This window comes from Cyprinus carpio, chromosome A7 (assembly GCF_018340385.1).
Source record: "Cyprinus carpio isolate SPL01 chromosome A7, ASM1834038v1, whole genome shotgun sequence".
NCBI classification, from domain to species: Eukaryota; Metazoa; Chordata; class Actinopteri; order Cypriniformes; family Cyprinidae; genus Cyprinus; species Cyprinus carpio.
This window is the reverse complement of record NC_056578.1, coordinates 37,047,232-37,072,451: the sequence shown is the minus strand read 5'-3', so window position 1 is coordinate 37,072,451 and position 25,220 is coordinate 37,047,232. Positions and strand designations below refer to the sequence as shown.

Sequence of the window (25,220 nt, the reverse complement as noted above, 5' to 3'; positions counted from 1 at the left end):
TATATATTTTATGGTCTCAAATATGCACCCTTTAAGTACTACGTTGTGCCTTTTGAAAAGGTACCTTTTTTTTCTGAGGGTGTGCTGGTACTCTTTGAAAAATTCAATTCAGTTTATTCATCTATCAGTGCACTTCTTGAAACATCTGTGTGTCTGCATCACTGTCCTGATCTCTAGGCTGGGCTTTCTTTAAACCCACAGCTGACCCAAACCCTTTTAGTAAGAAGCGGTTTATCTCAGTAATTCTATCAGTCACAAATGTTGAATGACAGCAGATAGGACTGCACATGCCTTAGTGGTAGATGGATTTTTGGGGGATTATGTGTTAAAGCTGTACGACTGACTGACTGATTTGGGTGTGGTGAGACAACTGTGAGGACAAAGGCTCAAATGCAGTTCTTAAACCTTATAGAAAAGTTTACTATGCATGCATTCTTTTACCATAGTACATCAGCTTTAAAGGTTGTGATTATGAAGCTGACCCTTCATCTAGCACTTAGAGTCCATAAACATGGTGTTTTGGATTTAAGAATATAGGTGTTGTGCCTACAACTTGCATTCGAGATTGTCAATTAGGAATATGAATGTTATAAAAACAGGGTCTCATTCAAAATGAATGGACTAATTATTTTTTATAAGCACGATAGCTTAGGGCATGTACTTGTTCTTAACCTTACTCTAACATTAATGAATTTGAGTTTTCTAAATGAGCGTCCACGTGCCTGAGGTTAGTAGTTTGCAGAAAACACACCCAAGCTCTCTCCATTTAAGGGCTTTCCACACAACCGTTCTTTTATAGCCTTTTATCACTGTGAGCAAAAATATGACACCCCTGCCTGAGAGAGCTTGAGCAGCAAGATCCTCAAGTAGTGCCATGTGTATCATCCTCAAAACCAGTTCAGTAAGTGAGCAGTAAATGTAGAGTTACATGTTTTGGATGATCCCTTAGGAGTGAGAAAAAGTGCAAACTCAAAGCTTGCAGAACACAAACAATGCAGACGCTTGAGTGAGGATAGGGAGTGTTGTGAGTTTCTGTGTGGGTGTTGCTCTGAGAGCCTTTTGTCGTTCAGTTCTTTACAATACAATACTTCATAGAAAAGCATTTGCTTTCTCAAACAAATATATGATTTCAAAGTGGTGTCTTATAAACATGTACTTCCTGGAGTAGGGACTTGGCAACAAGGTTGCTTTTGGCCGTTGTCTTTTCCCTCATGGATAATCTTTCTTTTCAGATAGCTTTATCTTGGCAATTTAAAAGAGTCTTTTCTGGATATGCCATATCTATAAAGAAAAACTATGAGGAGTGTTGCATGGAGGGCGTAGAGGTGTTGGCCTGCTCTTCTTTGCTGCATGTGATCGGTGAATGCAACAGCTGTTTTCTAAATAGGCCACAAACAGAAACAGTTAAGAGATGTTTAGGATTGCAGGGCTCTCAGGCAGCTGAGGCACAACAATGAGACTTCTTGTGTTCAGCTGACTTTATTCAGAGGTGCGGGGAGATAGAGAGACAGGAAGAGCTCAAGGAGCAGGGAGAGGAGGGGGTTTATGAGGACTGTACTTCATTGGGAGCCCACTCTATCACTTCCTGCAACCATATCTCTATCCTGCACTTAAACCCTGGAGTCCCACTTTTTCCTCATGTTCTTTATCCGCCCTCTTTGTATCCGTGGAACGTCGGATCCTTGTGATTTCCCACAAACTTGTGGCGAGCTGTTTGTGTGGGGTCTGGGCTGCCTCACTGTGACTGAGAGGGATAATGAGATGTGATTGGACCGTGGAACCGCATTAACTGCTAATTGTGTCCATGTCTCAGTGGATGACTTGTACTTTTTTCTCTGACTGGTAGGTCTACTTCCTCTCTTATTAAGAACCAGGGCCACATTCACCAGCTCAATTACTGTACGGTCATGAGGGGATTGAGCCAGATTCGCTAGGCCTGCCTTGCACATAAGCAGCTGCTTTGTCCACACAGAAATGAACCATCATAAGTGATTAATTTGGAACGCTCTTCATAGACAGCGACTGTTGGAAAATCCAATGTTTGGTGCATGTTGCCCAAAATAAAAAAATAAAAAAATAAAAAAATAAATAAATTACAATGCATACATATTTAATAGAATTTTTTAAAGGAATATTTAAAGAGTATTTAATGAAATATATGTATAAAAATTATACTATAACGTAATAATTTTAGTTATTTTGCATCATTTGCTTCAATGACAGCCGCAATGCTGCTGATAATACACAGTGTACTAATATTAAAATTAAATAAAAAATACAATTATATTAAATTAAAATTAATTACATTTTGATGGTACAGCCGATATAAAAATTCTGTTTGGTTTAAAAATAGTTAATAATATAATTAATGTAAAAAATTGTTTTAAAATGCTTTAAATACGCTTATTTATCATAATCAGTTATTTTAGTATCTCTTCTTTCTTTTTAGATACTATATTTTTAATTTTAAATTATTTAAATTTTATATATGTATATTTTTTTGTCATTTTCTTATAGTATTTTAATGTCCATGTAGTTTTTATTATTATTTTTAACTAAAGTTTTAATACACCAAATTAAACTAAATTAAATGAGAAATGTTGAAGTTGTTTTTTTCATTGTAGTCCTGTTAATGATTATTTTATTATCTACTTAGAATCTACTGCATTTTTTATGGTTTTAATTGTTTAATGCTTTAAGATTAACATCCACAATAAAATGTTCTATATTTACCTAATACAGTATATATTCAATATTAACTAATGTAAATAAATAAATTAATTAATTAATAAATAAATAATTAATTAAAAAAACACTAATTTTGTCTGATAGCCGATATGATACAGATATACTGTGCATTTCATAAAATGCTTTCTAACTACTAGAGCTACACATAGCTACTAGTCAGTTTTATTTTTCTAAATAATCTCTTTTGGTGATACTTCCACCTCCTTCCAATAACTCCACATTTGTCTGTGTAATTTAGTTTGGCATTTCTGTTATCATTGATTAAGGTTATTGATTTACACAGCTGGAAAATGAAACTGACAAATAATTTATGTGCTCTGTCCTTTGACCTTGCTTAGGGTCTCATTACCCAATTGCCTGCCATTAAGGATATACTGTAGCCTGAATATATTTTTAAAATCTATTTATTGTATTTTCTGCAGTGACGCAGCTCCCTGTGGCCCAGTATACTGGATGTGCAGAGCTGCAGAGAGTGAAAACCACATGGAGTTTAAATGAAATTTGTCTTTGCATTATTCCCCAAACCAGTTACCTGAGATATCAGAGCCAGAATCGTGCCAAAAACCCAGTCTGTCTTAACTTTTTTTACTTCTCCCCTCCTCCGTCATGTTCTGTTATCCTGTCTTCCTCTTAATCTTTTTAACTTGATGTTGTTCGCTCGCTCCCCCTTCCCTCTCACTTAATGACCAAAAAATGGCATGCACCCAAGGCCCAGGAATAATAGCGCTCTCTAGTCGTTAGATTCTTGGCTGACATTGTTCTGGACACACACTCTCTCTCACACACACACACACACTAAACCCAAGTCTTTTCACGACCCGCTGTGAATCACAGGTTCCTGGAGGACGTGCTGTTGGCAGCAGCTCTCAAGGTCTCGTTGAGCTAGCGCTGGCACAGGGGCTGATGGGAGAGAAAGATGGCTCTCCTTGCTTCTGTTCTCTGCAGATCCTTACTCTGTATGCATGACATAGGATGTTGTGATGGTGGGATGGATGCTGAAACACTTCAGTCTTTAAAAGCTTCATTTATCTAATCCATTTTGATAGCCTGCGACGCATATCTAGCAGAATGATTCCAGGTGCCCTTGACCTAAAGAAGGAACATATAAAGCATGAAAGCAAGAACGTTGTTGTCCTTTATGAGCCAGTAAGCAGAACACAAGGGTAATGTCTTTCTCTAGTGGGAGTACACACACCCTCCCAACTCTCGCCCTGCTAAAAGCCTCAGGGCTCTGAGTGACTGAAAGCGAGGCAGTCTTATCTGTGGGGGTAAGGTGTGTCCTGCCCTGCGCAGCCCTTTAGCACTTCCCTCTATCACAGCCCTATGGGAGAGACAAAGAGGACTGTGTTCAGGGAGAGTGAGAAAGCTGGGGATTGTTGGATTTGGTATGGAAATACAAGTTGACAAATGATGTGGAAATAACACTTTTTATGTAATAAATGTACATGATTGTAGATTTTAGATGCCATAAGTGATCGCCAAGATTTTTAGCAATTGTAATAACTTTTTTTTTTCCCTTTTGGTTCAATTCATTTTTATTTAAAAAAATTTTATAATTAAAAAAAAAAAATCCTGGTTTCTAAAGACTGCATGAAGAAAAATGTATTAATTATAATTATATATTTTCCAAAGTAAATGCTGTGACTGAACAAAAGTTACTAGAGGTTCTAAGGTTTTATGGATGTTTTTTAACATGTTGATATGCAGTTTATAGTGTAGGTTGCTAGTTGTTAGGTGGTTGTTTACTGGCCCAAGTTCAAAGAGTCCATGCCCAAGTCTCTTTAATTGTGGTTATTGGGTCGAGTCCTTTTTTAGGGGTTACTTCTACTAATAGTAATAATGACAATAATTAATCCATTTGTTTACTTATTATTTGTTAATACTACTAAACAAGTAAAAAAGTTTATTCACTAAATAAAATAAGAAATATTACTATTGTTGATGCCAAATGCACATTATAAGCAACCCAAACTCCGAGCACTTGCAGCAGTGAGTTTGTGTTGAGCACCATACTGTATGTGAAATGAGCTACTCTGAGACACTGACAACACTGGATCATGAGCTGCTTGCGTATAAAGGAACACAGTGACACACTCCACTCTAAAAAATGCAGCTAAGGGTGCTTTCAAACTAGCACTTTTGGTGCGCACCCAGGTTCGACTGACGTCATAGTTCGGTAAGTTTGGATGATGCGAACGCTGTCTTTCGAACTCGGGTGCGCACCCATGAACTGGAGCAGAGTACGCTTAAAAGTACGCTTAAAACTGGGACACAGTTCAAGCAAACTTCGGTACAATTTGCCCTTGATATGAACGCAATTGTACCAAATCGCAGAAGTGAACTGCTATTAAAGGGGTCATATATGTTGCTAAAAATAACATTATTTTGTGTATTTGGTGTAATGCAATGTGTTTATGTGGTTTAAGTTAAAAAAAAAAACACATTATTTTCCACATACTGTACATTATTGTTTCTCCTCTATGCCCCGCCTTCTGAAACGCGTCGATTTTTACAAAGCTTTATCAGACCAAGATCTTCTGTGCTCTAAGTCACTCACAAATCTTTTGACAATTCAATAATCTCTATTTGCTTTTCTCAAAATATTGTTTGTTTTGATGCCTTTTGCAAGACATTGCATTTTTTCATACTTTTCATCTTCAGAAAGATCTTTCTTCCTCACCGTATTTCATGAGAACTGTGACTTGCTTAATAATTTGGAACAACCTCTTCAAGTAGGGTTTCCTTTTACCTAAGAAGACCTGGCAAACTATTGAACAAATCTGTCTGAGATTGATACCAGTTATCCAAAAAGATGTGAAAAACCACACAAACAAAAATCTGACTCTTTATTGTACCAAAATCCTATTGATATATCAAGCAGTGTATACAGTTGTGGCCAAAAGTTTTGAGAATTACATAAATATTGGAAATTGGAAAAGTTGCTGCTTAAGTTTTTATAATAGCAATTTGCATATATTCCAGAATGTTATGAAGAGTGATCAGATGAATTGCATAGTCCTTCTTTGCCATGAAAATTAACTTAATCCCAAAAAAACCTTTCCACTGCATTTCATTGCTGTCATTAAAGGACCTGCTGAGATCATTTCAGTAATCATCTTGTTAACTCAGGTGAGAACGTTGACGAGCACAAGGCTGGAGATCATTATGTCAGGCTGATTGGGTTAGAATGTCAGACTTGACATGTTAAAAGGAGGTTGATGCTTGAAATCATTGTTCTTCCATTGTTAACCATGGTGACCTGCAAAGAAACACGTGCAGCCATCATTGCGGAGCATAAAAATGGCTTCACAGGCAAGGATATTGTGGCTACTAAGATTGCACCTAAATCAACAATTTATAGGTTCATCAAGAACTTCAAGGAAAGAGGTTAAATTCTTGTAAAGAAGGCTTCAGGCCGTCCAAGAAAGTCCAGCAAGCGCCAGGATCGTCTCCTAAAGAGGATTCAGCTGCAGGATCGGAGTGCCACCAGTGCAGAGCTTGCTCAGGAATGGCAGCAGGCAGGTGTGAGCGCATCTGCACGCACAGTGAGGCCAAGTCTTTTGGAAGATGGCCTGGTGTCAAGAAGGGCAGCAAAGAAGCCACTTCTCTCCAAAAGAAACATCAGGGACAGATTGATCTTCTGCAGAAAGTATAGTGAATGGACTGTTGAGGACTGGGGCAAAGTCATATTCTCCGATGAAGCCCCTTTCCCATTGTTTGGGGCATCTGGAAAAAAGGCTTGTCCGGAGAAGAAAAGGTGAGTGCTACCATCAGTCCTGTGTCATGCCAACAGTAAAGCATCCTGGCACCATTCATGTGTGGGGTTGCTTCTCATCCAAGGGAGTGGGCTCACTCACAATTCTGCCCAAAAACACAGCCATGAATAAAGAATGGTACCAAAACACCCTCCAACAGCAACTTCTTCCAACAACAGTTTGGTAAAGAACAATGCATTTTCCAGCACGATGGAGCACCATGCCATAAGGCAAAAGTGATAACTAAGTGTCTCGGGGACCAGAATGTTGAAATTTTGGGTCCATGGCCTGGAAACTCCCCAGATCTTAATCCCATTGAGAACTTGTGGTCCATCCTCAAGAGGCGGGTGGACAAACAAAAACCCACTAATTCTGACAAACTCCAAGAAGTTATTATGAAAGAATGGGTTGCTATCAGTCAGGATTTGGCCCAGAAGTTGATTGAGAGCATGCCCAGTCGAATTGCAGAGGTCCTGAAAAAGAAGGGCCAACACTGCAAATACTGACTCTTTGCATAAATGTCATGTAATTGTCGATAAAAGCCTTTGAAACTTATGAAGTGCTTGTAATTATATTTCAGTACATCACAGAAACAACTGAAAACAAAGATCTAAAAGCAGTTTAGCAGCAAAAATTCAATTGTACTATATTATATTTTATTTAAATATTTTAATAATTTTGTTATCATAAAACTAATAAAATCACAGTCCTTATGATTTGATAGTCGCACTAAATCATATTGCAGTTTTGATCCCTACACTCTCAGAAATAAAGGTACAACAGCTGGATGGTACCTTTTTAAAAGGTACATATTAGTTCTTAAAGTGTACATTAGTATTAGAACCTAATAGGTACAAAAGTGTAACTTTTGAAATGGTACTGCCCCAGTGACAGCGGTTGTACCTTTATTTCTGAGAGTGTAATCTATGGAATTTTCACGCACTGTATCATTAAACAGACAAGAGTTGTTAATCTGATGACTTGTACTAGCTGCATTATTTGAGGCTTCATTCATATCTGTAGCACGAATGTAGCAGAATGAATTTGGTGTAAAAGTGTAATACTTATGGTAAGGCATTTGTTCTGAAACCATAAGTACATAGAAATAGTTATGCATGTTGGGTTATAGTGACTTTCCACTTCTACACAGTAGCTGGTTTGGTGCAGTGGCATATTAACCTGGCCCAGGACAGGGCCAGCTATTCAGCTGTTTAACTCTTATTCAGCTGCCTTCACATCTCAGAAGGGCACAAAGGCCTTTGTGACGGGCCCTGGTTACAGGATAAGAAAAGAAGGGGACATAGCGACCCCTAACCGCACGAGTCCAGTGGGATGAACACATTAGCCTTCTGCTAGCCTAGCCTTCTCATTTAAGTATCTATGAAGTATCTATTTTGTTTCAGATGGTTCTATTTAGAAAAAAATAAATAAAATGGAAACAAATTAGCCAATTGTTGACAAAGTAAGATAGCTATAAAATATATTGTAACTCACCTTAGTATTTGATGAGAATGTGACATTTGTAGACTTTGGTATCTTTACAAATTTGAGAACAATTTGTGATATTGTTCATACTATTTGAACCTCTTCAGATTAAACTGTGAAGCAAGAGATTTCTCCATCTGTTACATATATGTGTGTGTGTGTGTGTGTTTCCAAGGCAACATTTTTTCATTTTCATTTAGTTTAACTTGATGTACAAAAATAGCTAAAACAAAAATGAATAAAAACTATATAGACATATTTAAAAAACAACAACAACAAAAAAAAAACCCCAGCAAATTTACTCAAACTAAGGCGAAAATGAATATATATATATATATATATATATATATATATATATAAAAACACTAAAATAGTATCTCAGTGGTAACACTGTAAAGGACGGCCTGTTTACTTTTGCCACAGGCTGGGCTTAATAATGGGGAAGTTTAATTACATAATTTGTGCCAATTACCTGACTAATGAGGATAAGCAGTAGGTTTAACCACATTTAATTCAAATCAGAGCATCATGTCAGGCATTCATCCCCTCTAATGGACCCTCTGGCCTTTTGGAATCGCCCACTGCATCCAACGCGAGAGCCAGCTGGGGCTGGAGCTGTGCCTCCATGCATGTCTCTGCCCTGAGGACAGTCCCCCAGCAGTGAGGGAAGAGTGGCTGCTCTCTGCTTCTAAAGCCTTATAAATTGGCCTGCCCTTCTGGTGCCGTCACCCCTCAATCTGTGGTCACAGCCTTAAGTGTTCTCACACAGTCTGGACCAGTATTAGATGTCACATATAACAGGTGTGACGGTCTTTCGGTCTGTGACAATATCTTCTTTCTCCTTCATTCTCATGGCAGTGACAGACTGATGACGTGATCTCTTTTATGGCACAGCAATTAATTTTTTATGCCACTTTTATGGGTTTTTTTGGGGCCTTAATTTAGTTTTTCATAACCTTAAAGGATAAGTTTGCTGATTTTCAACCAGCTTTGTATTGTTACAGTTTCTGTAATACTTGTAAATGAACAATGTGTACCTGCACACAGATATCTCAGTTTATTTGTCCGTGAAAGTCAGCCGCATGACATGTCATTTTATGTCTTTTGGCACACTTTCAAAGCTTTTGTTAAAACAGATCAAACTTCTGTATTTTTTTCTTTTTTTTTTCTTTTTCTTTTGTGCTTCTACTGCATACTCATACCCACTATGTGCTAATGTATTAATCTGTTTGATGAATACGTTATAAAATGTTATCAAAAACTTCTTCTAAAAGTTGCATTATGTATCCATACTCATAAATATTTCAAATAGGAAAGTCAATTTGAATTTTCATAATCAGTTAACCAAATGTCATGCAGTTAGATTACTTTTTACTTTAAATACATAAGAAATTAGTTTTCAGTCCAGTGTATTTAATTAGTGAATTTAATTTGCAGTTTATTTTAATTATTACTGTTAATAATAACATGCATAGAAAATACTCATTCTACATTAAACCTTCACTGTTAAGATTGTGAAATATGTATTAATATACATTTTGACAAAATTAATAATAACAATAACAATGGACATCCCTGTTTACAGAAGATCAAAGAAAATTAGATTTCTGATGATATCACTTATTTAATTCCTTTTGTCTGTGATTTTCACTTAGTCATGGCTACGGCAGTACGGCTACCTCCCGCAGGCCAGCAAGCAGATGTCTACCATGCGCTCAGCTCAAATCCTGTTGAACGCCATCAGCGACATGCAGCGCTTTTACGGGCTGGAGATCACTGGAGTGTTGGACCCTGCCACCATCGAGTAAGAGACTCACTACATCACTAGTTAGAGCTACTACCAATTCATATTCAGCTCACCTTAATTAAAAAGATTATTTTCATGAAGCACTTATATCCTTCTAAACCTGTAATTGAATAGAAAAATGAAGGTCACCTTATAGAGAAGAAGAACCTTGAAGGAATATTGCAGGTTAATTAATGTCTACGGAACTACTTTTCTAGGTGGAGGATCATGTGGTCATGCATTATCACTGTTAACATTACCCTTTTTTTTAGCTGGTCATGACATGAGTTTGATTTTAAATTTCCACAGACAAGGGTTTATAAGCGATTCTTTTGCACCAATTTATAATAACAGCCAATACTAACACACAAGACATAATGTGGAAATGTTTTTGTTACACTTTCAAAACAGTGCGATAGTTGCCTATTTAAAGGAATAGTTCACCCAAAAATTTAAGTTTGCTGAAAATGTTTCTTAAAATTTACTCACCCTCCATCCAAGATGTAGATGAGATTGTTTCTTCATTAGAACAGATTTGGAGAAATTTTCACCACAAAGCAATATTATGGATCGTTGCTGGAAGTTAAAGGAGCCATGTGTAATGTCTGGCAAAAAAATCAAGTCATACTCCACATTCCATACCAGATGGGGGCAGTATGCCTCAATAAAGTGAATTGGTCTACTCTAGAGTAACAAACGAGAAACGGCATAGTCTCTATGCTCCGCCCCTACCTTCACAACAACCCTAGAGCCATAGCCGAAGCCTAAAGGACGTTTTGCCTCCAGAGCAACGTTGGGTGATGTCAAGTGATTTTGAAACATGACATCTTCAAGCTACTCCCCTTCACCTTTACCAGTGAATATGTTCATATTCGTTTTGTTCATATTACATTTTGAGTTGTATATACACATTATTTGAATTAAATTAATTTGACAGACAGCATTCTGTCAACATCAACCAAGCTAGCGCCAACCAACGTAACCAGAGCTGCCAACTCTCAAGCATTCACCGTGAGACACACGCAATTGACTCTTTTCACACGCTTTCAAAAACTTGACCGCTCCGAATATAGTGAGTGAGTGCGCGCGCGCGCGGGCCGGGGCGCTCTCTCTCTCTCGGGTTCATTATCAAAGACATTTCAAGCTTCTTAGGTAATGTTACATTTTAGCATCAGCTTGGTAGAGACGGGCTTTGGTAGATAACAGGTGAAAACCGGATCGGATCTGTGGGTAAATTATAGCTAGCTAATTATCAAACGCAGCTACGGTTAGCCATCGCAAACATTAGCACGTTTATCGAACAGCCTTCGATACATTTCTATGTTATAACTTCCCGAAAAAAATACGCAAACATATAAAACAAACTTCTAGCGAAATACTAACAGCATCTTACCAATCCAAAAGAAATGTTGCAAGTTCGGAGTCGAACCTCATTTCTTTCAAGTCCATCAGTTGTCTCCAGCGATGGAAAGCAGTGCCGATGTTTACTCTGGTTCGGCTCCTTTTCTTATCGGATATGATTTGTGATTCCGAGCGCGGGTGGTGGTGGTAGGTGTCTCTTGCCAAGGGCTTCAGCCATCCTTCCGCTCCCTTCCCTGAACTGAACTGTTTCACGATTGACATCAGGTTCCAGTACGCCCACAAGCCGTGCGAGTTATTCGTGTATTGCAGGTTGGCTGGTGGTTATGTTGCCCGCATACCGCCTCCCATGGCCGAAACTGGTATTACGACACCTGTCGGGCCGGGGCTAGTAATGCTAATGCTAATTAAGGTTGATATCTCTGCAGCACTATAACGTGACATTTTTTTAATGACATCATCGCCCTTATTTCTTCTCATTCTTTTGATGCGTGTAGGTCATTTTTTGGATATTTTTACCTCAATTTTTACACATGGCACCTTTAAAGACAACTTGATAGACTTTTTTATTACAAACACACAGTATTTCACTTCACAAGACTTGAATTGGAGTAATGTGGACTACTTATGGATTATCGTGATGTTTTTATCAGTTGTTTGGACTCTCATTCTGATGGCACCCATTCATTGCAGAGGATCCATTGGTGAGCAAGTGATGTAATGATAAATTTCTCCAAATATGTTCAGATGAAGAAACAATCTCATTTACATTTTGGATGGCCTGAGGCTAGCTTAATTTATAAATGCCTGTTGTCTATGATAATAGACAACATAGCTCAGATGTTTGCCATAGTAATTAATATCAAAAACCACCACACTTCACAGTGATTGATATAAAGGGGCTTCCATTTGTTCAGCTTTCTTAACATGCCATTATTTTGTTATTAAGGTTCCTTTTCTACGATAAGCCTTCATCTTATACTTCCTTTTTAGGGCCATGAAGAGACCCCGCTGTGGCGTCCCAGACAAGTTTGGGGGTCAGATCAAGACCAATGTACGACGGAAACGTTATGCCCTCACTAGCCACAAGTGGGACAAGAGCCACATAACTTTCAGGTGGGTTTGGATCTGACTCTTCAGTCCATATTATCACCATTTCCAGTGATTTTGATTGTAATTGTAACACTGTGTTCTTGTATCTGCCATGGCTACAGTATTCAGAACTACACACCAAAGGTTGGGGAGTACAACTCATATGAGGCCATCCGACGGGCCTTCAAAGTGTGGGAGAAAGTGACGCCGCTGACATTTGATGAGATCCCTTTTCATGAGGTGAAATACGGCCGTCGGAAGGAACCTGATATTATGATCTTCTTTGCATCTGGTTTTCATGGTGACAGTTCCCCGTTTGACGGAGAGGGAGGTTTCCTGGCACATGCTTACTTCCCTGGTCCAGGGATGGGTGGAGATACTCACTTTGACTCAGAAGAACCTTGGACCATTGGTTCAGAAAACATACATGGTGAGTTAAAAGGACCTGAGCATTTTTTATTACATAATATCTAATATACATATACGTAAAACTACATTCATACACTGCCACTCAAAAATTGGGGTTGGTAAGCTTTTTTAATATCTTTGAAAAAAGTATCTTACGCTTACCAAGGCTGCATTTATTTGATCAAAAATGCAATAAAACAGCATTATTGTGAAATATTAATACAATTTAAAATATCTTTCTTTTTTTTCTTCTTTTTTTTTTTACTTTTTAAATGTAATTTATTCAAGTGATTTAATTTTGTCTCAGGTTACGAATGTAACCATGGTTCCCTGAGTAGGGAACGAGACACTGCGTCCTCTAGGGGTCGCTCTCCTCTTCTTCCCCCATAGCGACCCCTAGAGAACTGCGTCCTCTAGGGGTCGCTATGGGGGAACACCTCGTCGTGACCCGTGTCTGAAGCATACAAATGAAAAAAACACCAACGAGTTGGCCGGCGACAGCCTCTGACGTCACTACCGGTGCGACTATAAAACAGGCATCGGGAAAACACGTCATTCACTTCTTCGTCTGAAGCTTGCGTCCGAAGCATGGCAGGGAGCTAGAGGACGCAGTGTCTCGTTCCCTACTCAGGGAACCATGGTTACATTCGTAACCTGAGACGTTCCCTTTCAAGGGAACTTCGAACTGCGTCCTCTAGGGGTCGCTATGGGGAACAGTATACCCACGCCGCCATGCTGAGGGGAGTGCAGGCCAGAATCATGGCGAACACTAAGTACCAACTCTACCATTTCAATGGGAGTTGCCCCCGGGACGTTTAGACGGCTGTCTGTGACAATACCCCTTACGGCCAAAGGCCTAAGCTACATACCCAACTTAATTGTTAGGGCCTCGGCCCGGTGGTAGAGCTAAAGGCTTGGAATCAGGAAAGATTCCTTTAAAGGGATACAGCTAGGAACCTAGCATTTTATACTAAGTCTAGCCTGTCACACAGGGGCTACAGCTTGCTTCCGCAAAAGCTTGCTGAAGGAGCTGTCTCAACAGATCTCCACTAGCAACACCCTGTTTAGATAGGTATCCGAGGATACATGGGTGGAGTGGCGCCCAAGATGAACGGGGCTTTTACCAGCTCAAGAAAGGGCACGAAGCAACCGCGCGAAGCCCTCACCATATAGGATTTTATAAAGAACGCAGAGTACTAGCGTGCGAACTTACCACAGTGTGGATTTCAGAAAGTGTGCAAAGACTTCACGTGCACACTTACCATATCATGGATTTTCAAATACTGTTCTAAGGAAGGGCTCTCGTGGCACTCTGATAGAGCAGCTCATAGATGGAATGGTGCATCTCAAAAAAGTATGTTTGAGAGTCATCAACTCGATCTGTGGAAATAATGCTGGAGCGCTCTGGGAAAAACAGTGAACTCAGTCTCATATGAGAGGAGAACTCCTGAATACAGAGAAGCACGCTCATAGGCGACCCTTCTTCGAAAAGGGGAGCGCTGCTAAACTACCACGAGAATCGCCCGAATAGCCCCTCATGTTGAGGGAAGCGATGCTTGAGGTGTATAAACAAATACACACTGGCTGAATGGAGCCAAAGGAACCAAGCTCTAATCATCTCAAGAAAGGGAACGAGGCGGAGCGCGTAACCCTTACCATACAGGATTTCAGAAAGTGCGCAGAGTCTTGCGTGCACACTTACCAATACGTGGATTTTTAGAAAGTGCGCAAAGTGTTCACGTGCACACTGACCACCATGTGGCTTTCAGAAAGTACACAGAGCTTAGCGTGTGTACCTAAAGGTTCCTAAGCATCGCAGAGGCGCTGAACCGCACGGGAGAGGCAAGCTCAAATTTTATAAACCTCTAGCGAGAGGAGCATCACCTGAGGCAGCATATACAAGAAGACTTCTGTAACTGCCACCTTCACTTCCCGCTGGATGCGACAGCACCTAAGCGGCCAGGAGACCCCTCAGGGTGACCTGGCCGGACATCCATGAAATTCCCTGCAGTGCTGTGCCAGGCCTGATGATCAAGGAGGCTCCCGCAGAAACCTGTGATCTCAGCCGCCTAATACCGGAACATGAAGCCGGATGGCTGGTGCTGACGAGTGTTTAGTAAACACTGTAACTGAGCACTGCAAAGGAAACTCACAGAGTTTATTAGTAGACACATAACCACCAGCAATTTACACATAAGTATATACAGAAAGGGTTATTTTTATATCCCACCCTCCTGCACTGGAGCCCCGCTCAAGGGGCGCCTCCTTTTAGTCCGGACCATCAGTAAGGTGGTTGCTATGAACATAGAACCAGTCAAAAACATTATAGGTCCAGCATAGGAGACTGTTATGCGTTAGAGGTTTCCACCTAACCTCGATCAGGTGGAGAGCTGGTGGTTACAGGGGAATTAGGAAGGGGAGGATAAAAGCAGAAGTTAAAAATCCCTAAAGGGAACGAGTACATACCTCAGTATCACTCTGACTCAGACGAGAACGCTGCCTCGTCTGGATCACATCCCTTAGGTTCTGCTTACCCCCTTGTGACCCACAATTCCTCTTAACACTGCCCGCAGGTGGGGGAGGAGCGTGAGTCGCGACACTAGCCTTCTGTGCCCGTCTTTGATCCTCAGATCGAGACAGGCCAGGACTCCTATGTTGTTCGGGCTCAGACCTGGACCTTCGTGGAACGAAGGATCTGAAAGCAGCGGAGTGCGCCTTCGTCTCCCCGAACTTCTCGATCACCGTCTCAACGGAAATACCGAAAAGTTCAGAAGGCGAAACCTGAGCATCGAGAAGAAAGCCTTTTCTTTCCTCCCGATGTCTGCCAGGTTCATCCACAGATGTCTCTCCGCCACCACCATGGCCGCCATAGTCCTGCGCTTGGCAGAGGCGGCCTGCTTGGTAGCCCGGAGAGAGGCCTGTGGTGCGGCGCAGCTCGGCTACCTGATCAGGAAAAAGGCCTTCGCCTCTATCCAGGTCTCTCAGCAGATCAGTCTGATATGCTTGAAGCATTTATTTTGTAATAAAGCCACAGCCTGACCTGCTGCTGCGTATGCCTTGCCATTTAAGCAAGATGCATTGCTTGAAGGGGCTTAGATGGCAAGGAGGGAGATTAAGAGAGGATGTCTCCCCCGCAGAATGAAAGCTCTTTCTGCAGGGGGCATCCTCTCATAGCCGTTTTCGCGCATCGCCTCGATGTCGGCAAAACTCTTATGCTGAAATCGATGGATGCGAGAAGAAAAAACGGCCTCTTTCATTTCCTTTCGATCTCTGTATGGAGATCAGGCAGAAAGGGAAGGCTCACCTGAGCTGGAGGGCTATGGAAAGAAAGATAACGCTCATTGAGGCGCGATCCATAAACTCCAACAGCTCTACATACGCAGGGCAGGAGAATTGAGAAGGCTCAGCCTCAGCTTCTTCACCATCCTCAAATATCTCCTGCTTTTCCTGGGTAAAAACCCAGCAGAGCACTAACCTCAGTATCAGAAAGTGTTAAAGATATAACATCATCCTCCCGAGGCTCTCTCTCGTCCGCCGCCATTTTGAGCGCGAAAGGGAAAGTCCCTTTTTTTTTTTTTTTTTTTTAACCATTCAGACAGATCCACCTGAAATTCTCACGAGCTCATTCTCCTCCGTGCCTCAGCAACGGCGGGTCCTGAACCGCGGGAAGAAGATGGCTTTTTTTTTTTTTTTTTTTTTTTTTCGGAAAGAGAGACAAACGAGAGCGGAGCTTTTTTCTTGAAAAAATGCTCGCAATGCACGCAGATTGCCTCCTCAAAGACATCGCGTGCATGCTCTTTACCCAAACAAATCACGTAAAGATCGTGTGTGTCATCAGGTGTCAAATAACGCCGACACGGATGCATACATTGTCTAAACGCTTGCTAGTAGTCGCCATGATAGACAGAGAAAGAGCGCTCTTACCGGTTCTTTCAGATGCACGCTTCAAACAAAACAGTCATTGAAGACGAAGAAGAGAATGACGTGTTTTCCCGATGCCTGTTTTATAGTCGCACCGGTAGTGACGTCAGAGGCTGTCGCCGGCCAACTCGTTGTTGGTGTTTTTTCATTTGTATGCTTCAGACACGGGTCACGACGAGGTGTTCCCCCATAGCGACCCCTAGAGGACGCAGTTCTCTAGGGGTCGCTATGGGGGAAGAAGAGGAGAGCGACCCCTAGAGGACGCAGTTCGAAGTTCCCTTGAAAGGGAACTGAATTTTCAGCAGGTATTACTCCAGTCTTCAGTGTCACATGATCTTTCAGAAATCATTCTGTTAAGCAGATTTAGCATTCAAACATTTCTTCTTCTTTTCAATGTTAAGAGTTGTACTGTAATTTTTTTTAAATGACTTGCAGCATCTCTATCTCACTGTTTCATAAACCCATCATAAAACAACCATATTTACTTACTGTAGAGTCTAATGATCAAACCTGTGTCGACCCAAGTTATTCTGCAAAATCAACAGCAAACAAAAAGAAAAGGTCACATTTGCAAGCCTACATTTTTGTGTTCACTCTAAATACTTAATAGCTGTTTTGTATTTGCTATTGTGAGGTTTTCATGGTCCTGTGGAGGCGGGTGACATCATTTGAGACAGATGAGTGACTATGTGAGCCAGTGAGCAGCATGTTGATGTATTTAGAAGGTCAGACATTCCTAGAGACTCTTTTGCAGTAGAGTACTTTGAAGTATGTGATAAACAATAATGTACAGTGGGGTCCAAAGTCTTAAAACACAGACCTGATGATTTAGGATTCTGAAAAACATGGAAAGGAAACTTTGTGATATAGATATAGATATAGATATAGATATAGAGATTTGAAGCTATGTACTGTACAAAAGGTCAGAAGTTTAAAACCTGGGGCCATATTACAGAAATATCCTAACTTAGCATGTCTGTTTAGTAACCATGTTGATTTCAGTATAGGATCTGATTTAGAACATTACCTTCTTAGATCTTAACCGAAGACCTTAGAATACCCAAGACATGTCACTCGAATAGTTTTGTATGGGGGAAAAATGCAACACTCAATATGGCCGCTCTATTGAACAAAGCCTTCTGAGTAAAAGACCCAATCTGTAAAGTCCTCACGTCACTGCAGCTGCAGTTAGAAGTCCTGGTCTCTATACAAACAGTTAGCATTCGGAGACGCTATTTGAGCAAAATAAACAACATTTATGAGACAGTTGTTGTAAGATTTCATCGGTGATTTCAAATATGAAATATGAATCATACTCTTGGTGAACAGTTTTGGAGAATTTGATGTTTTCTCATTCAAAGAGACAGGAGCTGCACTTGCATGCCCAAGAGGCATTTTTAAAGATGGCCGCAGAGTGAAATGACTTGTCTTAAAGGGACTTTCATCTTAACTCAAGTTCTAACAGTGACAGCCAATCAGAATCCACTTAAAGCTAATCCAAAAATACTACTGATCTTAATGTGTATCAGTCACTCCTCTCTTCCTTCTCTGCTAATGTCTCCACTGCTAAAAGGACATACTACCATAACAAAATTAACAATTCGTCTAACTCTCGCATGCTTTTTAAAACATTTTCCTCGCTCCTTTGTCCTCCTCCTCCCCCTTCTGCATCAACTCTAATAGCTGACGACTTTGCCACGTTTTTCATTAATAAAATTAAAAACATCGGTGCACAATTTTCCACACCACAATCCGTCAAGCACATCTCACCAACAAACATACACTAATTCACATCCTTCTCTTCACTTTTTTTGAGGCAGAAGTCTCCAAACTCATCCTTTCTAATCATCCTACTACTTGTCCGTTTGATCCTATTACATCTCATCCCCTTCAGGCCATTTCTCCTGCAGTTGTACCTGCACTCACTCACATCATTAACATATCCCTCCACACTGGTGTTTTTCCCTCAACATTTAGACAAGCTCGTATAACTCCACTACTTAAGAAACCCACCCTCAACCCAACTCTTTTAGAGAACTACAGACCAGTTTCCCTTCTTCCTTTCATTGCAAAAAACACTTGAACCAGCTGTGTTCAACCAAGTCTCTGCCTTTCTCACACAGAACAACCTCCTTGACAGCAATCAGTCTGGCTTCAGAAGTGGACATTCAACTGAGACTGCCTTGCTCTCAGTTGTTGAAGCCCTAAGACTGGCAAGAGTGAAATCCAAATCTTCAGTACTTATCTTGCTTGATCTGTCTGCTGCTTTTGACACTGTTAACCACCAGATCCTTCTGTCAACTGGCAAAGGGCATCTCAGGAACTTCTAGTGGTTTGAGTCTTACCTATCAGATAGGTCCTTCAAAGTATCTTGGAGAGGTGAGGTGTCCAAGTCACAACATCTAACTACTGGGGTGCCTCAGGGCTCAGTTCTTGCACCACTTCTCTTCTCTGTCTACATGGCATCATTAGGATCTGTCATTCAGAAACATGGCGTTTCATACCACTGCCATGTTGATGACATTCAACTCTACCTCTCATTCCATCCTGATGATCCGACGGTAGCTAGTCACATCTCAGCTTGTCTAACAGACATTTCTTGCTGAATGAAGACCATTACTTTCAACTCAACCTTGCCAAGACAGAACTGCTTGTGGTTCCAGCAAACCCATCGTTTCATCACAAATTCACCATCCAGTTAGGCACATCAACCATAACTCCTTCAAAAACAGCCAGAAACCTTGGAGTTGTGATTGATGATCAGCTAACTTTCTCAGCCCACATTGCTAAAACTGTCCGGTCCTGCAGTTTTCCTTTATTCAACATCAAGAAGATCAGGCCCTTTCTTTCGGAACATGCTGCACAACTCCTTGTTCAAGCTCTTGTTCTGTCCAGGCTGGACTATTGCAACGCTCTCTTGGCAGGTCTTCCAGCCAGTTCAATCAAACCTTTACAATTAATCCAGAACGCAGCAGCAAGATTAATTTTTAATGAGCCAAAAAGAATACACGTTACACCTCTATTTATCAATTTACACTGGCTACAAATAGCTGCTCGCATAAAATTCAAGGCATTAATGTTTGCATACAAAACCACCACTGGCTCTGCACCTCTTTACCTAAATTCATTACTTCAGACTTATGTGCCCTCTAGAATCTTGCGTTCTGCAAGTGAACCTTCATTGTGCCATCCCAAAGAAGCACAAAGTCACTTTAACGGACTTTTAAATGAAATGTTCCCTCCTGGTGGAATGACCTGCCCAACTCAATCCGAGCAGCTGAGTTCTTAGCTATCTTCAAGAATCGGCTTAAAACACATCTCTTCCTTCTCTATTTGACCCTCTAACTTTAGCACTCACTATTCTAATTCTAATCTTTCAAAAAAAAAAAAAAAAATCTACTTAGCTTTCTTATCTTTTTGTATTCTATCTGTTTTCTTTTCGTTTATTATACAATTAACAAAGGCAACAAAAAAAGACCTCTAACATTAGCTTGATCTATTCTTTTTCTATTTTATTTGTTTTCTTTTTATTTATTATATTATTTAAAAGCCCTTGTTACGTGTACTGCATTTAAGCTAACTGAGACTTGTTATAGCACTTGTATATCATTGCTCTTTTGTTGATTTTGATTGCTTCCATTGTCCTCATTTGTAAGTTGCTTTGGATAAAAGCGTCTGCTAAATGACTAAATGTAAATGTAAAGCTGCATGCTTATAATAAACAGAATGCCGTTTCAACATTCAAAGCTGTCCAACTAGTACTGATGGTTTTGAAGAGGGCTGCAACAAATGATTATTTTGATAATCAATTAATCTAATGATTATTACAATGATTAATCAACAAAACATTGATTATTTCACTGATTAATCAGGAGACTTTGATTATTCACCTTTTGCGATTATTTAAAATATTGAGCTATATATATATTCTAACAAATAAATAAAGGTAATCACTTCAGCTTTTGCAAATCATTTTATGTAATTACAATTATTATACAATAAATTACAAATAATAAATAGAAAATAAAAATATTTGGCACACAAAATGAGATGACAGACAGACATGTGAAAAAGTAACTGAATTACATAATTCTGCCTAACATCTCCGTTTGTAAGTCATATGTGACTCTGAAGCACAAAACCAGTCTTAAGTCGCTGGGGTATATCCCCCTGGACAATTCCCCAAAGTCAGCTTGGTGTGTCACGGCCTTAAGGCGGGAAGATGCAGTAATACGGCTCCTGATTTTTAAAGTATCTTGGAAAGGCCTCTCAGTCTATAAAAGCATCAAAAGTTAATCAGGGGATGTCTAGTTTTTCAAATGCTTTAATGAATCATTACATTGTGACACATTTGATTAATTACCGACACACTGACTGCAGCATTCATAGAGGACGTGCATAATGCAACTTCAAAAGAAATCTCTAGGATTTTCCAGAACCTATTTCCATAGGTTTCTAATGTCTGGCTACAGGATCATCATTGTTAGCAACAGTTGAAGTCTCGGTCACAATGACACAGCTGTGAGGAGAGATGTCTCCTATTGCCCTGAAGTTGCATCTTTTAACAGTCGTGGCTTTCACACTAGAGCAGCTTTGAATGATGAGTGCGTTTGTCTGTGAAAGCCGTCATTGATTGAACTGTCGGAATGCATTAGGACAGCAAGTTTAGTACTTCTCTTTTCTGCACAGTTATTAGCCCTAATGATGTTGCCTCTCTGAAAAAAAACTCTGAACAAGCAACATTTCTGTCTGATGGCTTCAGACGTCCTGCATAGATGGTTTGGATTGTCCACACTAGATAATAATGGATATCGTCAGTATTAAAAGGAAGCAGTCAATAATTTTTCCCCCCTGAAATCAGGATTTAAGAATTGCATTGAGCCATTTACACCTGCAGAGTCACAGATCATTGTGACAGCTGGAAAACTGAGACAGAACATGATTAAAATTTTTCACAGACTGAGTGCACTGTCACTGTGAGCGTTTCAATAAATCTCTGTAGTGTGCAGATAATTGCAAATGTTCTGCACTGTCACTGATCCAAAACCTACTTTCATATGAATATGTATTGAATGTGCACTTGCAGTATTTTTCTTTAAATGTACTGCAGATAATGTAATATTAATTAAATGAAAGGCTGCTTACAGTAAGGGCCAGATTTATTAGCAACTTGCACCAGCGCAAACAATCTTTGCTGTTAAAAAAAAATACTGTCAGGTAGGGCTGCACAATTAATCGAATTTCTAATCGCGATTACAATTATGGATGCCTCAATTACGTAATCATTCAAAGTGGCAATTAATCGTTCAAAGGCCAATTATGTTATTCTACGTGCTTGAAGGGATAGTTCACCCAAAAATGAAAATTTGATGTTTATCTGCTTACCCCCAGGGCATCCAAGATGTAGGTGACTTTGCTTCTTCAGTAGAACACAAATTATGATTATTTAACTTCACCCGTTGCAGTCTCTCAGTCTACAATGCTTGTCAATGGTCACAGAATCTATGAGAGGAAAAAAAAAACATGCACAGAAAAATCCAAATTAAACCCTGCAGCTCGTGACGATACATTGATGTGTAAAGACACAAAACGATCGGTCTGTGCAAGAAACTGAACAGTATTTATTTTTTCACCTCTGATTCACACAGTGTCCGAGCTGTTAGCTGTTACTTCACAAGAGTTCTAACAGCTCGGACATTGCGTGAATCAGAGGTGAAAAAAAATGAAGTAAAATGCCTTTATCCAAATATATACAATACAGGTCAAAAGTTTGGAGACATTACTATTTTTAATGTTTTTGAAAGAAGTCTCTTCTGCCCATCAAGCCTGCATTTATTTGATCAAAAATACAGAAAAAACAGTAATATTGTGAAATATTATTACAACTTAAAATAATAGTTTTCTATTTGAATATACTTTAAAAAAATAATTTATTCCTGTGATGCAAAACTGAATTTTCAGCATCATTACTCCAGCCTTCAGTGTCACATGTAACATCCAGTCTATCACATGATCATTTAGAAATCATTCTAATATTCTGATTTATTATGAGTGTTGGAAACAGTTCTGCTGTCTAATATATTTGATGAATAAAAGGTTAAAAAGAACTGCATTTTTTCAAAATAAAAATTCTAAAATCTAATAATATATATTCTAATAATATATTTTCTTTACTATCACTTTTAATCAATTTAACACATCCTTGCTGAATAAAAGTATTGATTTTATTTAAAAAAAAGAAAGAAAAAAAAATCACTGACCCCAAATTACTGACCAGTAGTGTATATTGTTATTACAAAATATTTATATTTTAAAAACATAGCTTCATCTTTTTTTTTTTTTTTATACTTTTTATTCATCAAAGTATCCTAAAAAAAGTATCACATGTTCTGAAAAAATATTAAGCAGCAGAACTGTTTCCAACTTTGATAATGAATCATCATATTAGAATGATTTCTAAAGGATCATGTCATAATGATCCTAAAAATTCAGCTTTGCATCACAGAAATAAATGATAATTTAAAGTATAATAATTTTAAAAACAATTATTTTAAATTGTAATAATATATCACAATATTACTTTTTTTTTCTGTATTTTTGATCAAATAAATGCAGGCTTGATGAGCAGAAGAGACTTCTTTCAAAAACATTAAAAATAGTAATGTTTCCAAACTTTTGACCTGTACTGTATATGTATATATATAGGTATCGTTTATTTAACTTTCAGTAACAATTTTTTATTTTTTTGGTTGGTTGGTTGTAGTTTCAGTTTTAGTTAACTATAATAACCCTGTTTAAAACTGTGCTACAGTGTACTTATTTTTCACAAGGGTAATATTACAAACCAAGTTCAAATTGAGGCTGTTTTCACACGTTTGGTCTGGGCTACAGTCAGTTTGATGTCAGACTTCAGTTTGATTTGTTTAAAAGTGGTTTTGAGAAACTTGTGTGCACTAGAAAGTGGAGGTCTGGGGTACAGTTCATGTAGTCATGGTTCATTGTTGGCATGAAAGCAATCCAGCCTAGTTTGTTAACCAATATTGATAAACTATTTGCCTTTTATAGTGTAATAACACATTTCCCATTGTTGCCTTCGGTGGACATAATGGGGAGAGATGGATCTGTGGGGATCAAACTCTGTTGTGTACCAAACAACCCAAGCGTCAAAATTACTTTAAACTCAAAGAGAAGCATCATTTGCAAACACATTTTACTTCTGTACAGTGATGTATTTAGTGAAACTTCAGTGAGAAAAATGATAGTGCAGAACTTGACTGGATTTTTGTAAGTGTTCCATACTACCATACATGATCCATACTAGATTATGCAATCAATTTTGGGACTATTTCCTTTCCTGAAATACCTGCCAGCACTCACAGGTTAAAACGTAAGCAGTTTTAGTGACGTCAACCAAGAAGGAAAGTAATTTCAATCTCATTTGGAGAGATCACAAAGACAGACATTTTCTTTGGAATAGCGTGCACCAATGAACTGTTTAGGTCAGGAAGATGTATTAAGATAAGGAGAGTCCATTTTTATTTCATGACCCTTTAAAGTGCACATCTTCTCAGCACTGAGCAAGAACTAACAGAGGGAACCCTTTCCCAACTTCCCCTTAAATGCTCCACACTTTTCTCTTCACTCATGTCTTATTTACAGTCAATTAAATATAGCTGCCCTTCTATATCTTCTGCAAGACTAGTAGCGGTGTTTTTAAATGTGCACACTTAACTGCAGCAAATGTAATGTTCTAGTTGATTCGCAGTATATCATGTGTCCTTAAGTCAGAGTGCCCATAAAATGCATCTGTGATCTCCCAGAGCGAATGAAGATTAATAAACTGTTGTATCAGACATTCTTTACTAGTGACCTCAGTAAATCAGTTCTTATCCTCATTGCTGACCATCAGATCTCTCTTATTCCACAGCATGTGATATTTAATATGTGTCTCCCCGTAGGTAATGATCTGTTCCTGGTAGCCGTACATGAGCTGGGCCATGCCCTTGGACTGGAACACTCCAATAATCCTTTGGCTATTATGGCTCCTTTCTATCAGTGGATGGACACAGAAAACTTTGAGCTGCCTGAGGATGATCTCCGTGGGGTCCAGCAGATTTACGGTAACCTGACACCTGTGTGTCAAACATGGCATGGAAGCATGGATTTTGCAGCATATTACTTCTGATCTATGGAGGCAGATTTCCATCACAGAAAAAAATAATAATAATTAAAAAAAAAAAACGGAAGAAAAAATATATATATAATAGGTTTATATTATATATATATTAATATATATATATATATATAGTATATATATATAATTATATATATAATTAATTGCATAATTAATTGCAACTTTTTATCCCACAATTTTTTTTCTTGAAAATCTGGAAGATATAAACAGAATTGTGAGATCTTAAAAAAAAAAATGAGAGGGGGGAACAAAGTAAATTTTCAAGCTTTTTTCAGAATTGCAAAATCATTTGTGTTTATTTATTTTGTTCCATGGTGGAAATAAGCTTCCATACTCATTAAGTGTGCAGTTTAAAACAGAACAAGTGTTAAGTTGAAGTTATTGTATAGCTGTTAGTGCATTGAGACAATGTGCAACATTTGTTCAGGTCTGATGTATTTCATTTCCAGATCCTGTTATCTGTTGTTCTCCT

General features: G+C 39.0%; 1 protein-coding gene across 1 annotated transcript in view; it reads left to right on the top strand.

Moving 5' to 3' along the window:
- The window catches only part of LOC109100932 (matrix metalloproteinase-15-like), a 38,085-nt gene that overhangs the window by 2,158 nt on the left and 10,707 nt on the right, over positions 1–25,220 (top strand). Inside the window, 4 exon segments of the mRNA XM_042761033.1 lie at positions 9,644–9,792; positions 12,127–12,249; positions 12,348–12,655; positions 24,513–24,674. Of these exon segments, the coding sequence (XP_042616967.1) occupies positions 9,644–9,792; positions 12,127–12,249; positions 12,348–12,655; positions 24,513–24,674 (742 nt within the window).